Raw genomic sequence first — 16888 nt, 5'->3', positions numbered from 1 at the left:
GCCGCTCCCGCCCCCTCCGCCGCCTTTATAGCACCGCGCGGCGCCGCCCCCACGACCCCTCCCCGCCCCGCGCGGCCCCCGGCGCCGCCGGAGCCCCCCCACGGTACCCACTGATATCCCCATCAATGCGATAACCCCACATTGCCATACCCTCCACCCACGGTACCCACTGCCATCCCCATCGCTGCCATAACCCCGCACTGCGATACCTCCATGTCGCAATACACCCCCCGCAGTACCGCCACTGCGATACCCCCCGACTGCAGTGGCCCTTTGCTGCATTACACCCCTTCCTTGCAATAGCCCCCCTGTTGTTAGAGCAAGAGCCCACCCAGATCTCAGGATCACCCCCACGCTGCCGGACTACCCCCTGCATGGCAATGCCCACCCTGCGTGGCAAGGATTCCTCAGCACTGCAACCCCTCCCAATTCATTTCAGGGTTGCCCTCTCCTGCAGTGCACGACCCTTCCTGCAACGCAAGACCCTCTCTGCATCATGAGACTCATTTCTACATTGCAAAGATCCCTCGGCGTTGCATGAACCCCGTGGCATCCTACAACCCCCCTCCTGCAGTGCATGACCCCTCTCTGCAATGCAAGGCCCTCTCCACGTTGCAGGGATCCCTGTGCAATGCAAAGACCCCGCGGTATTGGGAGACCCCTCCTTGCAAAGCAATGCTCTCCTTGAATTGTGGGACCAGCCCACAGTGCTCTGCAGCCTCCCGCCTCCACTCTATAGCACCAGCCCCTGCGCTGCGAGACTCCCTGTTGAAATGCAAGGCCCCCTCCTCTTGCAGGACCTGTGCTACACTGCATGCCCCCCTTATACCTCTCTGCACCCCCCAGCCGTGCAACAGGGTTGAAGCAGAGAACCGTGAGTGCTGAACACCAACAGAGCCACCCCAAAGCCCTGTGCCAGGCACCACTGGGGCTGAAGCATCTGGGAGTGGGGGGACCCAGATCTATCCCCCCTTGGGCAGGGGGTGGCTGGGAACTAGTGGTTCCTCCAGCTCCCCAGCATCCATGCTGAAGCAAAGCATGGGGGTACTGCAAGGCAAGTGGGGCAGCACTGGGATGGAAAACCAAAGGGTGGATCAGGGAACTGAGCTGCCTGAAGGGGAACAAGGGATGGGCTGCAGGGGGGCACACCCCCAGCCACCTCCTCACCTCCACAGCACACACTGGTTCTGCACTGGGCGCACTGGTTCTGCCCCAGGAGCACTGCTTACTGCTTCCAGCTGCCCCCCCGGCTGCGCCCATAGGATGTGTGGGCAGGCCTGGATGGGTTTGCTTGGCTTTGCCCTGCTCTGCTCCTGCAAGTCCAGCTCACTCCCAGCCCCGAGGGTGGTTGGAAGCAAACTCCACTGCTGGGATATGGGAGCACTTCTGCTCCTCTCACAGGGAGCAGAGGGGCAATAGGACCCGGGCACAGGGCTGTGCAGCTGTGGGATCTCCTGCTACTGCAGAGGGCAGATGGTGAGGATGGGAAAGAAACGGCTTTTCTGCTCAATGAAAGAAAAAAAAAAAAGCAATTATGCACGGGAGGAAAAAAAAGGAGTTTTCTCCCCAGCAGCAGGGAGGGTGGCAGTGCCTGGCTGAGCACACAGCGAGATGTCCCCATGTGTCACCGCAGTGCCCCCAGCACTGGGGATGCAGCAATGCATGGGGGCTTCACTGCTGGGAGCTGCAGAGCCCTCTGCAATCCCCCCCAGCCCTAAAACCCAGAGCTGAGCAGTGGGATTATTGGGTGAGGAGCATCACTGGGTGATCGTGCGTGGGGGTACCACGCTCCTGTGTGCCACTGAGGTGGAGGGGTGTCCCCAGAGTCCCTCTGGGCAGACCCAGCACAGAAGCTGCTCCTTCCAGCAATGCCTACACTACACAGGGCTGGGGACACCCGGGAGCCCCATCCTGCTGCCATATGCCCCCAGCAGAGGCTCTCCTGACAGTTGGCAGGCGTCCGGCCTCATTAAACTTGTATTAGGCAGAATCAAAACAAAACAACAACAAAAAGCAGCAGCAATAGGAAAACAAAGGGTGGCCCCAGGGTGGGGGGGTCCTGGAGCAGAGGCTGGCATTGTGCTGTGGAGGTTCCCCGGGGATGCAGCCCCATCGGGATCACTCAGCCCCACGAGGTGTTAAGGGGCAGTGGGGGCTCACGCTGTGCCCCCTCCCAGCTGTGATGCAACCGGGGCTCTGCTCACACTTTATTAACCAGGTTTATTGCATTATCTTAATGTAATTGCATCCAGCAAGGGAAATGCTGGGAGCATCGGGGATGATGCAGTTTGGTTGGCTGAAGCACATCAAACAAATGAGGGAAGGAAGATGGGGCAGTGCTGCATGGCTGCATCCCTTGCTCCTGAAGACCCCAGGTGGGGTGGGGCTGTGCATCCCCTGGTATGGGAGTTGGGTGCCCCCAGTCCCATGGGAGAACACTTTCTGATAGGGACACAAAGGCAGGAAAGAGCTCCATTTCTACTGCCAGGCGGCCAGGGAAGGGTTTCTCACAGCTCCCATCACTCTGTCGTGCACGTCTCTCAATGCACTGCAGCATCAAGGAGTCAGCACAGAAGAATTTGCAGTGTGTGCTCAGCACCTGCCCACGCAGCACCCCAAAGCAGGCGGCCCTGCAGGCTCAGCTCCTCCTGGCCACAGCCCACAGCACCCAGCCCCCATGGATGGGGGTTGCTGGCAGAGCTGCCATGCCCTAAACCCATTCCTTTGGGACTCGTGGGGTGGTTGAAAGCACGGCCAGGACTGGGGACCCCATCCCAGGCATCAGTCTCCATCCCAGACACTGGTCCCCATCACAGCCCTGTCACTGCTCATGGTGAGGGGGTCCCATCCTCATGGTGTGCTGCATCCCAAAATGGAGCTGGGAGGAACAGAGGAGCCTCAAAGCGGCTGGAAATGAGTCAGGGCTGCAGGAGGATGCCAGCACTTCCTGCATGGCTGGAGGAAGCTGCTGGGTTTGGAGGATGAAGAGGAGGAGGAGAAAAAGGATGGAGCTGATACCTGCATCTCGCCAGCAGATCCAGCTTTGGGGCTGGGGCACATTCTGTAGGTTGCTGCTGCAGGGGTGGGCACAAAGACCCTCCTTTATTTTAAGGAGCCTGAACCCTGGGGATGTGTGGGTTTGTGTGCAAACCTCTCTTGCAGCAGGGCAACAGGGGGAGAAACCAAGCAAGGCCAAGCCCCAACACGACCAAGGCAACCCCATCCCCAGGATCCCCTCCTTGGGACCCTATCCCCAGCACCCCACCCCAGGACCCAACACTTGGGATCCCATCTCTTTAAGGCCTCAGCCCTGTGTTGTGCCAGGACCCAGCTGGGAGCTGCCTATAAAGGGCTGGGAGGAGCTGGGATCACTTTGCAGCCTGGAGCTGGGAAGGGCTAGAGGTAGATTTGGCTTCTTGCTGGGGTGGGTGCAGAGGGGCTGGGGTCTGCTCCGCTGCTGTCTATCCCTGGGCGCAGAGGGGTGGGATTTGAGCTCAGCTTTGAGGCTGGAGGCCACCAGCTGTGACTTCCTGGGCCAGGAGTTCCCCCTTCCAGATGGATAATTCCATTGTGGCGGTGACAAGGATCCATTAGGCAGGATTAGGAGCGGGGCCATGGGGATTAGCAGGGTGACTTCCCCCAACACCCCCCTCTGTTGTGGGATGAGTTGGGGGATGCAGCCCTGGGGAGCTGTGGGGCTGAGAAGTGGGGGAGCTGATAGCGATGGGTGGATGGGAAGGGCACCTCCATCTGCTCCCTGCTTTGTCCCTGGGCCAGCAGCCGTGGGGACACGTCAGCAATGGGGCACGAGCACAGCGAGGGGGGTTCCCTGCCTCTGTCTGCAGGGAGGCCTTTGGGAAAGCAGGAATGCAGAGCAGGGGGGCCGTGATGAAACCCAAAACCGCTTTGCTGGGGCCCTGGGTCTGCACATCCGGCCCGTGCTGGCTGCAGCTGGAGGCCCCCGGGATTGCCCCATTGCTGCTGCTGCAGCCCCATTGCTGCTGCACTGCCCAACATCGCCAGGTTGAACCCTGTGCCTGGGGGTGCTGAGGGTGCGTGGTGCATCCTGGCATGCAACTTCTCAGTGCAACGTGCATGTTGGTGTGTGCAACCCCTGGTGCAGCATGCACCTGAGTGTGCAAAGCCATGGGTGTTGTGCAACCTGGAGGGTGCAGGCCCTGGTGCAGCGTGCTACTACTTCTTCAAATCAATGCACATCAGAGCATGCATAAGGATGCATGCATAAGGATGCAACATGCATCTCAGTGTGTGCAGCATGCACCTTGGAGCATGCAATTCTTTGCACAGTTTGCACCTCTGAGTGTGCAAGCCCTTGGGAAGCGTGCACGTTGGGGTGCAATGCCTTGTACAGATGCAGCTGGGTGCGTGAGATCTGCGTGTGCTGCGTCCTTTGCTGTGTGCGTGCTCCTGCGCAGCGCAGTGTGCATCCCAACAGTGCCACCCAGCAGCACGGCTGCGCTCTGCAGCACAGCGGAACAGCTTCAGCTTCTGGACAACATGGAGCCGAACAAAGCAGCGTAGAAAGGCAGCAGGGGGGGGTTTGCTGCTTGCTTGGCTGCCTGCAGGGCTGGGTGGGCTCCTCTCCAGGAGCAGATCGTTCATGGTGGTACCTGACACAGAGAGCTGTGCCCCCATTGATCACCCCATAAAGGCACCGGCCTTGCTGGCAGTATTATCCCAAGGACCCCCAGGAATACAGTACCCGGCACCGCATGGATGCAGTGAGCACATGGGATGTTGCTGGCGATGCTGTGCACCCTGTGTCCCCACAGATGCCTTCAAGGCTGCTTCCCTTGAAAAATATCCCAAAGCCTTTTATTGCTGTGGTGAATCATGGATGGGAGCCAGGCAGGCTGGGTACAAAACCCCCATCACACCCAGTGCCAGCTGAGTGTGTCAGCACCCATTTCTCTGAGCTGCTTTGAGCACAGCTGGCTGCTCCCATGGCCCTGCATGGAGTGGGGTGAATTAGGGATTGAGGGCAGGGCCAGGTGCTGGTCCCCATGGTGGTAATCCCTTATTTGCAGTGGGATCTGAGACCACCCCACAGACGCTGCCCTTCACCCCCATCCCCAGGTGTATTTCCAAACCTCTCCACCATATTTTTGGCAAGAAATGACTTTAGAACCTCAGTGACACGGCACCACCACGCCGTGCATTTACCTTCCTTTCCTCTGAACATCTGTTTTGTTTGGTGACATCTGAGCACCCAAATCACCCCAATGCTGAGTGCCGAGCTCGGTGCTGTTCCCAATGGATGCTCTCCCTGCTGACCCTTGGCTCAGCAGCACGGGGTGGCTGACACGGGCTGTGCCGGCTGCTCGTGGCTGTGGGGCAGCTCCGCTCCTCCCCGTCCCGTCCCCCCCGCGTGTGCAGGAAATGGCAGTGACGGAGCCGGCGGGCTGGGGATGACTAAGTTTGGCAGTGCTACCTGCCGCCTGTTTTGCCTTTTATGGAGGACTCGAGCGGACGGACGCAGCCATTCTGCACAACCCCGAAAGGATCCACCCTGACCCTGGGGACGGCCACCGCCAGCTTGGGACAGAGGGGACGGCAATGGCAGGACGTGGCCGGGCCATGGGGTGGTGGTGGGATGGAGGGGTGCCCCCCTTTCCCCATCCGGATGGCACGTCCGTGTGTTTTCACTTTCTGTTTGAAGGAGCTGGATGTAGCCCCAGGCGGAGACTTGGCCCCTCTGTGCCACCCCTGCATCCTCACGTGGCTGCCCTGAAAGGAGAGACCCCCATCTGTGTCTCATCCCATTGCTCAGCCCCCAGGGATGTGGGGAGGCTGGGGGGTGACAGCTCTGGCTCCCCGTGCCTCAGTTTCCCCATTGCAGTGCATTGCAGGTGGTTGAGCACCCGGGTCTGCTGGGCATGGGGAAACTGTTGGGGGGCTCGTCCTGCCCGTGGCCACATCCGAGCCAGGGGAGCTTTGGGGGGTGACTCCAATGGGAGCATCCCACTGGGCACCCATCCCTGTGGGCAGCCACATCATTGCAAGAGGGCAGTGCTGCAGGATGGGGACGGGGTTGGAGAAGCAATGTGCCATGTGAGCAGAAAGCAGGGCAGGGCACCCTGAAAGTCCCTGGTTGGTGAGAAAGGCAAACAGAAAGGAAAAACAACCACTTTGCTCCCAGCTGCCTGGATGGTTTGCAGGAATGGGGACAGCGCTGGGGACAGGCGGTGCTCTGCAGCACTCAGCCGCTCCGGGGGGCCGGCAGCGCTCCCCGCACTCTGTCCTGCATTCTTGGCATTATTCTCCTTTTTTTCTCCTCCTCCTCCACCCCAGGAGGCGCTCTCAAACCTCTCCATTTATGGCCAGGAGGTTAGGTCAAGTGGGAGGCTGAGGGGATGCCCGGGTCCCTGGGGAGAGATGTGGGGAACGGGGCAACCCTAAGGGGGTGGCAGCAGTGACACTTTGGACATTGTCCCCTGCGACCCCTATTGTGATGCTGTGTGTCCTTGGGGTGACGGTGGGTACCCTGAGCCAACGGGAGGGGTTGGGCAGAAAGCAGCTCTCAGAGAAGGAGGGGCTCTCTTTGTGCTGTTGGGTTGTTGTTTTTTTTCTTTCCCCATTCATTTCAATGAATTTTGGTGTATGGGGAGGGCTGTCTGTGTCCCCGTCCAGTGAGGTGTCAGCGGGACGGGCTGGGATGACTCCGGATGATGACATGCCTTGATTCATTGGAATCATTAATATTAAATAAATATAAAAAAGCAACGGGTGACTCAGCGTCGGCCCCTGCCATTCAGCAGAGCTGGAGCCGCTCGGGGTGAGGCTCTGGCGATGGTTTTCCCCTGCTCTGTAATAACACCTCCAGGTGTTGCTGTTGGGAATGCGCTGGGCTGGAAGCGATGCCCCAGGAATGCTGCAGGATGGTGGGGGGGCACCCCAACCCCCACCCCCAGCACATGGGATGGGAAAGGGCAACAGCATGTCGTCCAAAACCACAGTGCGGATGAGCAGGGGGCAAAGATGCAGCCTTACCCCAAAGTGAGATGCTCTGCATCCAGCCCTAAGGGGGGACCCCCCTGTCCATCCCCATGCCCCACGGGCACCAGTTGGCCCCCCCAGCTGACTCAGCCCGACGGGATTCCCACAGTTTCCGTCAGGTTCTGCCTGGAGTAAACTGGGGAAAAGATTTCACAAGCGCTGGTAATTAATGCTAATTACAGAGCAGCGACATGAGAATCATTTCTTCCCCCGGTGTCCTTCCAAAAATGGCTCTCCGCAGGTGTGGCACAGCCTGTGCTTGTCATTAGCACTGCTCTGCCTCGGGGAGGTGAAGCCTTGGGCTGCCAGGGCTGTGGGAACAGGGTGATGGTGGATGGGTCCCCAATGTCCCCCAGGTCCCTGACATCTCTGAGGTCCCCAGTGAGCTTCAGAGTGATGGGCTGTCCTTTATGGCATGTGGCACATGGGGACACCTCCCTGGAGGTGGGTCAGCACCTGGAGATAAGTCAGCAGGAAGTGGTATTTCTATATATTTTGTTAATTGTGCAGAGTTGAGGTCTGGGTTTGGCTCTATAGCAATGCCCCCAGGCAGAGCAATGCGTGTTTCAGGACCCCATAAACTCACAGTCACACCCACCCTCCTCCAGCTCGTGCCCAGGTCCCCTGTGTGGCACATCAATGGGAGCACAGCTGGGCCATGGGGCTGCTGTCCTCCTTGGGGACAGCAATGCACAAACCTTTTGCATCTGTGTGGGATGGTGTGCACACAGGGGGAGTCCCGGTGCCAAAGGGAGCGACAAACAGTGCATGGCACAAACAGTGCATGGCACTGACGGCTTTTGTTTAACTTTCTCCTGAGATCTTATCTGCTGCCAGCAGGAATGCACAGTGAGGGCCAAAGAACACTGTAAAATAGGGAGAAGTGGATATCTGGGGGACAATGGGCTGAGAGGGGAATGAAGTGCAGTAGGGATGGATGGTCTCTTTGTGTCCTGGGGTGCTGGCCCCAATGGGTGCACACTGACAGGCTTTGGTTTCCAGCACGGCGTGGTGCTGCTGAACCCTCAGAGCATCCCTTAGGGGATGGTCTGGCAGGGCTGCTCCATGCTGGGACCCCTGAGATCTGAGCAGGGCTGAGACCTGTGGAGAAACACGGAGAGCGTCAGCTCTTTCTCTTCCCCTTCTGCTTTTAGCAGGAGGAAATTCCCCCAGGGCCATGCAGGGGCTGTGCCAGTACAGGGCTCAGCTTGACCCCATAACATTGATGTGGGAGAGCAAACCCCAGAGATGTGTGGAGCAGCTGAGTAGGGTCTGGCTGTGCCAGTGTGATTGCTCCGAGATGGGGAATGGCCTTGGGGGGAAGACAACACTGCACCACAGCTGCCAAGGCCGAGCACAGCAGCAGGGGGGCATGATTCATCCCATGCCCTCTCCAGCAGCCCCAGTAAAATCCAGCCCGAGTCAGATATCAGAGGAAAGTGATGGGTTTGGGTGACTATGCAGAGTGATGCAAAATAGCATTTTGTCTCTGCTGCGGGTGGGGAGATGCTCCATGTAACATCAGCCCATGTGGATGGGTGCATGCAGGGCCTGGTGCACGGAGCTCTGTGAAGGAAAGCCTCTGCCCCTGCTGCAGGAGGCACTGATGCATGGGAGAGAGCTCAGAGGGTTTGGTGGAGGGGAGCAGAGAGTGATGCCAAAAGGAGGAGAGGGAAGGGGACAGCAACGTGAGGCAGTGAGTGAGGAAGATGCTGAGTGTTTGCTTCCAGGAGGGCAGGTGTGCTCCACATCCATCCCTGGGAAGGTGAGGTGGGGGCTGTGGTGTTGGGGTGGAGCTGGGCACAGCCTCAGGGCTCTGCACCTCTTGGGGTCTCACCTCCAGCACATCCCCAACAGAGCCAACATGGCCAGGGCTGAATTGAAAAAGAGGAAGGGGCCAGGATGGTCCCGCCCACACCATGGAGATGTGGCCTTTCCCTCTTCCCTTTGGGGAACAGGAAGGGGGGGAGCAGCACTCCCAGAAACCCCCCAACATTTGGGATGAAGGGAAAAATTGGCCCCAAAGTGCAGAAATCAGAACAAAACACAGGCAGGGGGTTGGGGCTGGAGGCAGCCTGGCCGTGTCCGAGCCTCCTCCACATGCTTTCACTCAGCCCAAGGACAGCAGGGAGAGGAGAACAAAACAGGGACACGGGGGGGCTGCAATGCCCACAGCATCTCCCATGGCTCTCAGGAAGGGGATGCTCCCCTGCAATGCCTGGTTCCCCTTGGAAAGGGATGGTCCTGGCTCGGTGGCATCACGGTGGCACTATGGGGAGCCCCCTGCCAGCAGCACACAGTGGGGTTGGCACTGCCACACTCCGGATGCTGCGCTCTGATCCAACCCCATAATTAAGGGATCCCAAATTGCCCCATCATTGCCCCCACTGCCCCCATCCTGCCGGGGCTTCACACCCCACGCTGCCTTCAGGTGACATTCCCCAGCCCAAACCCATGGCTTCATGGCTACCATGGGGCATTTCCCATTGCCACCCCATTATCAGCACTGCACCCGCTGTCCCCGTGCCTCGTGGCTGCCCTTCTTTGACGTCTAATCTTCTAATTAATACCCGGCCTCGTCAAAGTGGAGCACAAACGTTAATTAATTCCCCAGCAGGCAGGTAATTAACAGTGTGACTCCCTTTTAGCTGCGAGTGGGGCCGATACACAGAGATGTGGCACCACGGAGCCCATGTTGTCCTGGCACCGGGTGCCCATGTGCTGCAATGTCACCATCTCAGAGGGGACAAAGTCACCCCCGTGGTGTCCCTGCAGCTCAGCTCCGTCCCCATGGCCACCTCCAGTTCAGAGGGGACACTGCAGCCCCAACACAACCCAGCCTTGCAGCATCCCAGTGACAAAGCCCTCACTGCAAGACCCCACACAGGGCTGGATCCCGCTCCCATAACACCCACAGTGCTTCTTGCACGGCGCCTTAATCAATGCAATTAATCAACAACGCTCTGGAGCTGCAAAGCTCCAGCTCCATGCAGCGCTGCTCACCAACACCACGCACCGCCCTGTCCAACCCCGCAGCACGCGCTGCAAACAGGAAAGAAACAAAATATTGCCCAAATGTAGGCAAAGGCCCCTCGGCTGCCCTGACCTCCGCCGGGCCGGGCCCTGCCTGACTCAGCTCCTTACTCAGCTCTCGTTTCCTCCCTCCGGCTGCTGCTGCCGCTGCAGCTCACACCCTAATGAAGCACGGCCCTTGATGGGCTCTGCGATGCACCCAGCAGTCCAAGGGCCGGCCGGGAGGTTTGCACCGCTACTTGCTGACATGAGCGCTGAACTTGGCCCTGGGTAGCGCTGCAGGCCGGGAGGGGTGGGTGCAAACAATGCACCTGGTGCCCCATCCCCTCCCTTGCAGCAAGCACCAGGCCGATGGTGTGATTGCAGCTCGGTGCATGCACGCGCCGTGATACGTTCCTTGCTGCTGTAGCAGCCCAGTGCACGCACAGCCCTCGCTGTTATTGCAGCTCTGTGCACACACTCATTGTATCACTCCATCCCACAGCATTCACTCGCACTGGAGCTATCGCTGCTGGGTGCACACACTCATTGTATCACTGCAGCTCAGTGCATGCACGCAGGCTGCTGTTATTGCTGCTGGGTGCACGCACATCAGTGTGGCTGCAGCTCAGTGCATGCACAGCCGGTGCCCATCGCTCCCACTGCTCCCATCGCTCCCATAGCTCCTATTGCTCCCATTGCTCCTACTGCTCCCATTGCTCCTATTGCTCCCATTGCTCCCATAGCTCCCATAGATCCCATAGCTCCCATTGCTCCTATAGCTCCCATAGATCCCATAGCTCCCATCGCTATGGCCGCCTGTCCCCGGGAGGTGACTTCAAGGGGACCGCAGGACCACCGGGATGGGGGCAGGGCTGCATCCCCTCCCCAACAAAGCACTATGGAATCAAAGCATTATGGAATCAAAGCACTATGGAATCAAAAGGGGGTGGGGGTGGAAGGGAGCGTCACACCCCGCCGCTCAGCCTCACCTGGAGCTGAGCCCCACGCTCCCCTCTCCATTTCATCCCCCCAATTTCCTATTTATTTATTTCTTAATTATTTTGTGCAGCGATGGGGGCGGGGTGGCTGGGTTGGGGGATGTAGGGGGGGGGGGGCGCGCCAGGCGGGGCGGGGCGGAGCGATGGGGCGGGGCGGGGCGAGGCGGGAGAGGTGCGGCCACAGCCAATCAGAAGGGCGCGCTCCGAAAGTTTCCTTTTATGGCGAGGCGGCGGCGGCGGCGGCCCTATAAAAGGCGGAGCGGGCGGCGGGCGGGAGTCGCTTTGCGCTGCCTTCGCCCCGCGCCCCGCTCCGCATCCAGCCGCCTCGTGCCGCCCGACCCGGCTCCGACTGACCGCGGTACAAACACAGGTGAGCGGCCGGACCGCAACGCTGCGACAGCAGAGCTCCATTGTGCCATACGGGGGAGCATCGAGGGGCTGCGGGGGGGCGCTGTGTATTGGGGAGGGGGCGTGAGTCGGGGTGTGTGTGTGTGTGTAACGGAGCCGGTGCTGCCCGGTGCTGCGGGGCGGTTTGTGCTGCGATGAGCGGGGCGGGGGGCGAGGGAACAAAGGCGGAGTGAGGGGTGGGGGGGGGTCGGGCTGTGACCCCCATGTGCAGCTTTAAGCCCCCCCATGTGCAGCTGTACCCCCATGTGCAGCCCCCCCCCCCCCCCCCATCCTTGTTACAGATCGCGGGCCGTGCTGGCTGCGGGGCCGTGCTGGGTGCGGGGCTGTGCTGGCTGCGGGGCCGTTGGGGGCTCGGGGCGGTGCCGGTGGTTGGGGGCGGCTGGTGGGCGGGGCTGGCTGCCCCCATAGCGCCGGCGGCTGTCGAGGCGCGGCTCGGAGCTGCCATTGCCTTTTATGGTCATGGTTGGAGGGCGCAGGGACTTCCTTTGTCCCAAATCTGTGCCGAGCCCAAATCCGGGAGGTGCCGCCTGACCCCCTCTAGCGGGCGAGGGGCGAAGCGGAGCCGGCAGGAAGGAAATGGGTGGGAGGAGGAGGGCCGTGCTGCCGCCCCGCGATCCATCCCCAGCGTTGGGGGGATCTATAGGGGGCGAGGCGGGGCGGGGTCCGGCTTCTAGTGCGTGACCGGCAGCGCTTACATCTCACTGCCCCCTCTCTTCCTTCGCAGCCAGCCATGGATGATGATATTGCTGCGCTCGTTGTTGACAATGGCTCCGGTATGTGCAAGGCCGGTTTTGCCGGGGACGATGCCCCCCGTGCCGTGTTCCCATCCATCGTGGGTCGCCCCAGACATCAGGTACGGCAATGGCTGGAGTGATGCATCCAGACAATGGAGAGGAGTGTTCGGTGGGAGTGGTTGTGCTGAGGGCGTGGAGCCTCCAGAAGCCCTTTTACTTTCATGTGTGACATAAGAGGTTTCTACTCTGCAACAGTAACTGGTTGAATACACAGCATCCTGCCGAGCAACCCATGTTGAGCCAATGGCTCCAGTCCTTAACCTGGCAGAGTAGGGGCAGTAGGGGGTTAGTGATTAAAGGTGTGGCTTCTGTGGGGGGGGGAAATAAAACCTTTATTCATCCATTGGATTTTGTCCTAGAGTTTAAACTTAAAGCTTTTTCTTTGTTGTGCAGGGTGTGATGGTTGGTATGGGCCAGAAAGACAGCTATGTTGGTGATGAAGCCCAGAGCAAAAGAGGTATCCTGACCCTGAAGTACCCCATTGAACACGGCATTGTTACCAACTGGGATGATATGGAGAAGATCTGGCACCACACTTTCTACAATGAGCTGAGAGTAGCCCCTGAGGAGCACCCTGTGCTGCTCACAGAGGCTCCCCTGAACCCCAAAGCCAACAGAGAGAAGATGACACAGGTGTGTAAAACCCTTTGAGCCTGGAGCTACAGCAGGCGCTGCTGCAGGCCAGCTCTCCTCTTCCATGTTGTCCTCTATCCGCCTTCACCACTTCTCCCTTTTTGCCATCTTTACAGGGTTTTCCTTTCCTGACCTGAGTCTCCTCTTTGCTGGACCTTGACAGGTTTTGTTTGCTCTAAGCTGGCTTTCTCTGAGACTGAACTAGCAACTTGTCTAACTGCTGTTTCTGACTAGACACTAATCCATTTACCAGCCTTGAGTGACTATACTGTAGTTCCTTGGCCTTTGTTTCGTTCCTTGCTGTGTCATGTGGATGGGCCTGTGGTAGCAGTGTCCTTGCTCAGGCTCTAACCTGGCAGGTGTGGGTGGAGACCAAGCGAGATAAGCACTGATATCTCCTTCTAGAGGAGCAAAGAAGCCTCTTTATCTAGGGACAAATGTAAAACCACATGCATGGACTGATGTAGGCATGCAGTGAGAACCTTGGTTTATTCTGCTTGACTCAGTGCTTTCTTATCTCTCTAGATCATGTTCGAGACCTTCAACACTCCAGCCATGTATGTAGCCATCCAGGCTGTGCTGTCCCTGTATGCCTCTGGTCGCACCACTGGTATTGTGATGGACTCTGGTGATGGTGTTACCCACACTGTGCCCATCTATGAAGGCTATGCCCTCCCCCATGCCATCCTGCGTCTGGATCTGGCTGGCCGTGACCTGACGGACTACCTCATGAAGATCCTGACAGAGAGAGGCTACAGCTTCACCACCACAGCCGAGAGAGAAATTGTGCGTGACATCAAGGAGAAGCTGTGCTACGTCGCACTGGATTTCGAGCAGGAGATGGCCACAGCTGCCTCTAGCTCTTCCCTGGAGAAGAGCTATGAACTCCCTGACGGTCAAGTCATCACCATTGGCAATGAGAGGTTCAGGTGCCCTGAGGCCCTCTTCCAGCCATCTTTCTTGGGTAAGTCCGACTCCTTTTAGGAGATTCCGTGCCCCTTCTGCCTAGAGTGACTTAGACTGGTCAGCTGCCATTGTACTGCTGGCCCTTAGCAGGTCTGTCCCATTCCACTTCAGTCTTTGTCTTCCTCAGCCTGAGGATGATAGAGGTACCTAGGTCAGAACAGGAGGCTGAGCCTGTAAGCCATGGCTTTGCTTGTGTTGCTTCCCACTATGGGGTCTTTGTTTCTCTTCCTATAGCAGTAAGTCCTTTGGCTTCCTTGACCCTGAACTGCTCACTGACCTGACACTGCTTTTTGCTTGCAGGTATGGAGTCCTGTGGTATCCATGAAACTACCTTCAACTCAATCATGAAGTGTGATGTGGATATCCGTAAGGACCTGTATGCCAACACAGTGCTGTCTGGTGGTACCACAATGTACCCTGGCATTGCTGACAGGATGCAGAAGGAGATCACAGCCCTGGCACCTAGCACAATGAAAATCAAGGTAGGCTGCAGCTCTGGGCTGTTCCTAGCATACCTCTTAATGCGGAGTGGGTGGAGGCTGAACTAAACTAGAGAAGATGGAAACTGCTTTGTCTTCATGGTGGAGCCTTACAGCCTTGCTCTGGGCAGGGTGGCAGCCACTCAGCCATGTGTGTAATGAGATTAAGTGCTGGCTGCGAGTGGGGGAGGGTGTTGTGTGTGAGGCTGTGCCTTAAGCCTGCTCAGACTCCGGAGTGCTTTGGCCAGGGCTAGATGAAGGAATTAGGTATGGGAGTGCCCCAGGGCTGTGTGTGGGAGGTGTGGACCATCACACCGCATCTGACCCCTTGTTCTCTCCTGCAGATCATTGCCCCACCTGAGCGCAAATACTCTGTCTGGATCGGAGGCTCTATCCTGGCCTCCCTGTCCACCTTCCAGCAGATGTGGATCAGCAAGCAGGAGTATGATGAATCCGGACCCTCCATTGTCCACCGCAAATGCTTCTAAACCGGACTGTTACCAACACCCACACCCTTGTGATGATGAAACAAAACCCATAAATGCGCATAAAAACAAGACGAGATTGGCATGGCTTTATTTGTTTTTTCTTTTGGCGCTTGACTCAGGATTAAAAAACTGGAATGGTGAAGGTGTCAGCAGCAGTCTTAAAATGAAACATGTTGGAGCGAACGCCCCCAAAGTTCTACAATGCATCTGAGGACTTTGATTGTACATTTGTTTCCTTTTTTTAATAGTCATTCCAAATATTGTTCTAATGCATTGTTACAGGAAGTTACTTCGCCTCTGTGAAGGCAACAGCCCAGCTGGGAGGAGCCGGTACCAATTACTGGTGTTAGATGAGAATTGCTTGTCTGTAAATTATGTAACCCAACAAGTGTCTTTTTGTATCTTCCGCCTTAAAGAAAAAAAAAAAAAGAAAAAACAAAGAAAACACACTTGATCCTTTTTGATTTGTCAAGCAAGCGGGCTGTGTTCCCCAGTCATAGATGTGAATGAAGGCTTTACAGTCCCCCCACAGTCTAGGAGTAAAGTGCCAGTATGTGGGGGAAGGGAGGGGCTACCTGTACACTGACTTAAGACCAGTTCAAATAAAAGTGCACACAGTAGAGGCTCGACTGGTGGTGGTGGTTATTTCTGTGATGCTTCTTGACTGTCAGTTCCTGCTCTCATTAAGCTTTGCCAGCCTGTGTGGATCAGCTGTGTCTCCATGCTGGTCCTGTCTGATGTACAGGCTGGAATAAAGCACAGTGATGCTTCAAGTGGGAGTTTGGCTCCGGTTCTGCCCTGAGCTGCTATCAGGAGGGGTTGGCTGGATGAGGGTGGGCTGCTTTATTCTTCCAAGAGGTGTCTCAGTTCGTGGCTTCTGTTCCCTCAGTTTCAGGTATCTCCAGCCCAGCATCCTGCTCTACCTTTGCTTTCAGGGAAGTGGAGACTCGTGCTTTGGGTGGAGCAGCTCCTCAGGTGGAGGCAGGAGAAAGTCTTCAGTGAAGTGGATGGAATGGACTAACAGAGCAGCGGGGCTGTTACACATCACTGCAGGGGTGGGGCTGGGAAAGGGTGCGGGGAGGGAGCTCTCACTAAGTGACATGGCTGCAGGGTCAGGGCTCAGGGAGAGCAGAGCCAGGTGACGCTTTGCATTGCTCACCTAGGCAGACAAGGCCTCGCAGCCTTGCTTGTGGGCAGGCTGGCTTCACAAGGCTCCTCCAACCTGCCTGGCTTTGAAGAGCTAATGGCTGTGACTGTGTCATGCTCGCAGCAGATGAAAGGCAGGGAACGAGCTCCATGGGTTCTTTTAATCCTCTGCCTGGCCTCGTGGTGCTCCAGCGTCACTGCACTCAGGGTGGACCTGCTGGTTTCTTCCTTTTGTCTCCCCACCTCCCTCCTGGCTGCATTAGTGTGGCAGGGCTGTGGGTGCAGACGCTGGGCCAGGCAGACAAGTTACTGGAAGCACTGGTTTGCAAGGAGCGAGGTGTAACTGGTTGGGGAGGGGCCCAAACTGGGCTTATAACCCGGGGTCTTGGGGAAGCAAAGTGAGGAGGAGGCGACAGCAGCCGCTGGGGAGGGAGCTGGGCAGGAAAAAGGCCAGGAGGTGGGAGGAGATGGCGGCAGGGAAATGGGGCACGTCTGCTCTCCTGCCTTCGATCCTCCCTGAAACAACCACTGATTGCCGTGGAAAAATGTGCTGAGGCACAAAGAACTGCAGAGAGGATGGTGGCAGCAAGGCGAGGAGCTGCAAAGTGCCTGGGGTCGAGAGCGGAGGGTGCAAGGAGAGGGAGAGAGTAATGGGCAGGGAAGCTGAGCTGATTTTGCATGCTTCAAAGCACAGAAAGCAAGGCTTGCAGTTAACACTGCACGGGTTTTTCTTTCTTCCTATCTCCCTTGCTGCTCCAGGCGTTCAGGCCCCCAATAAAATGAGGCTGAGCATTTTGCAGCCCTTCCCACCCCTTCTCCAATGTGAGGCCGTGGCGTGCACAGCTACACCACATGCTGCTCCAGCAAAGCTCGCTTTATGCCTCCTTTGGGCCATTACATGCTGGAGAAAAGAATGTGGTGCTGGGCAGGGAAGCCTGCAAGCA

The 16888-nt window shown here is 57.8% G+C and overlaps 1 protein-coding gene across 1 annotated transcript; it reads left to right on the top strand.

Annotated features, from left to right (window-relative positions):
- The first annotated feature begins 11306 nt into the window (after positions 1 to 11306).
- ACTB (actin beta) lies at positions 11307 to 15418 on the top strand. Its single transcript, XM_015876619.2, has 6 exons — positions 11307 to 11400; positions 12163 to 12291; positions 12626 to 12865; positions 13391 to 13829; positions 14132 to 14313; positions 14655 to 15418. The coding sequence occupies exons 2-6, from the start codon at positions 12169 to 12171 to the stop codon at positions 14796 to 14798; spliced, it is 1128 nt and encodes a 375-aa protein (XP_015732105.2). The 5' UTR covers positions 11307 to 11400; positions 12163 to 12168; the 3' UTR covers positions 14799 to 15418.
- The last annotated feature ends 1470 nt before the right edge of the window (positions 15419 to 16888 follow it).

This window comes from Coturnix japonica, chromosome 13 (genome assembly GCF_054131305.1).
Source record: "Coturnix japonica strain WE chromosome 13, WE-NBRP24, whole genome shotgun sequence".
Taxonomy (NCBI): Eukaryota; Metazoa; Chordata; class Aves; order Galliformes; family Phasianidae; genus Coturnix; species Coturnix japonica.
The sequence above is the reverse complement of the archived record's forward strand: the minus strand, read 5'-3'. Positions and strand labels throughout refer to the sequence as shown.

Excerpts from the sequence above, each read along its gene's own strand:
- ACTB (XM_015876619.2), top strand. The coding sequence starts at position 12,169 with ATGGATGATGATATTGCTGCGCTCGTTGTTGACAATGGCTCCGGTATG. Across the intron at positions 13,830-14,131 it reads CTTCCAGCCATCTTTCTTGG|GTATGGAGTCCTGTGGTATC; the intron begins GTAAGTCCGACT and ends TTTTGCTTGCAG. Across the intron at positions 14,314-14,654 it reads CTAGCACAATGAAAATCAAG|ATCATTGCCCCACCTGAGCG; the intron begins GTAGGCTGCAGC and ends TCTCTCCTGCAG.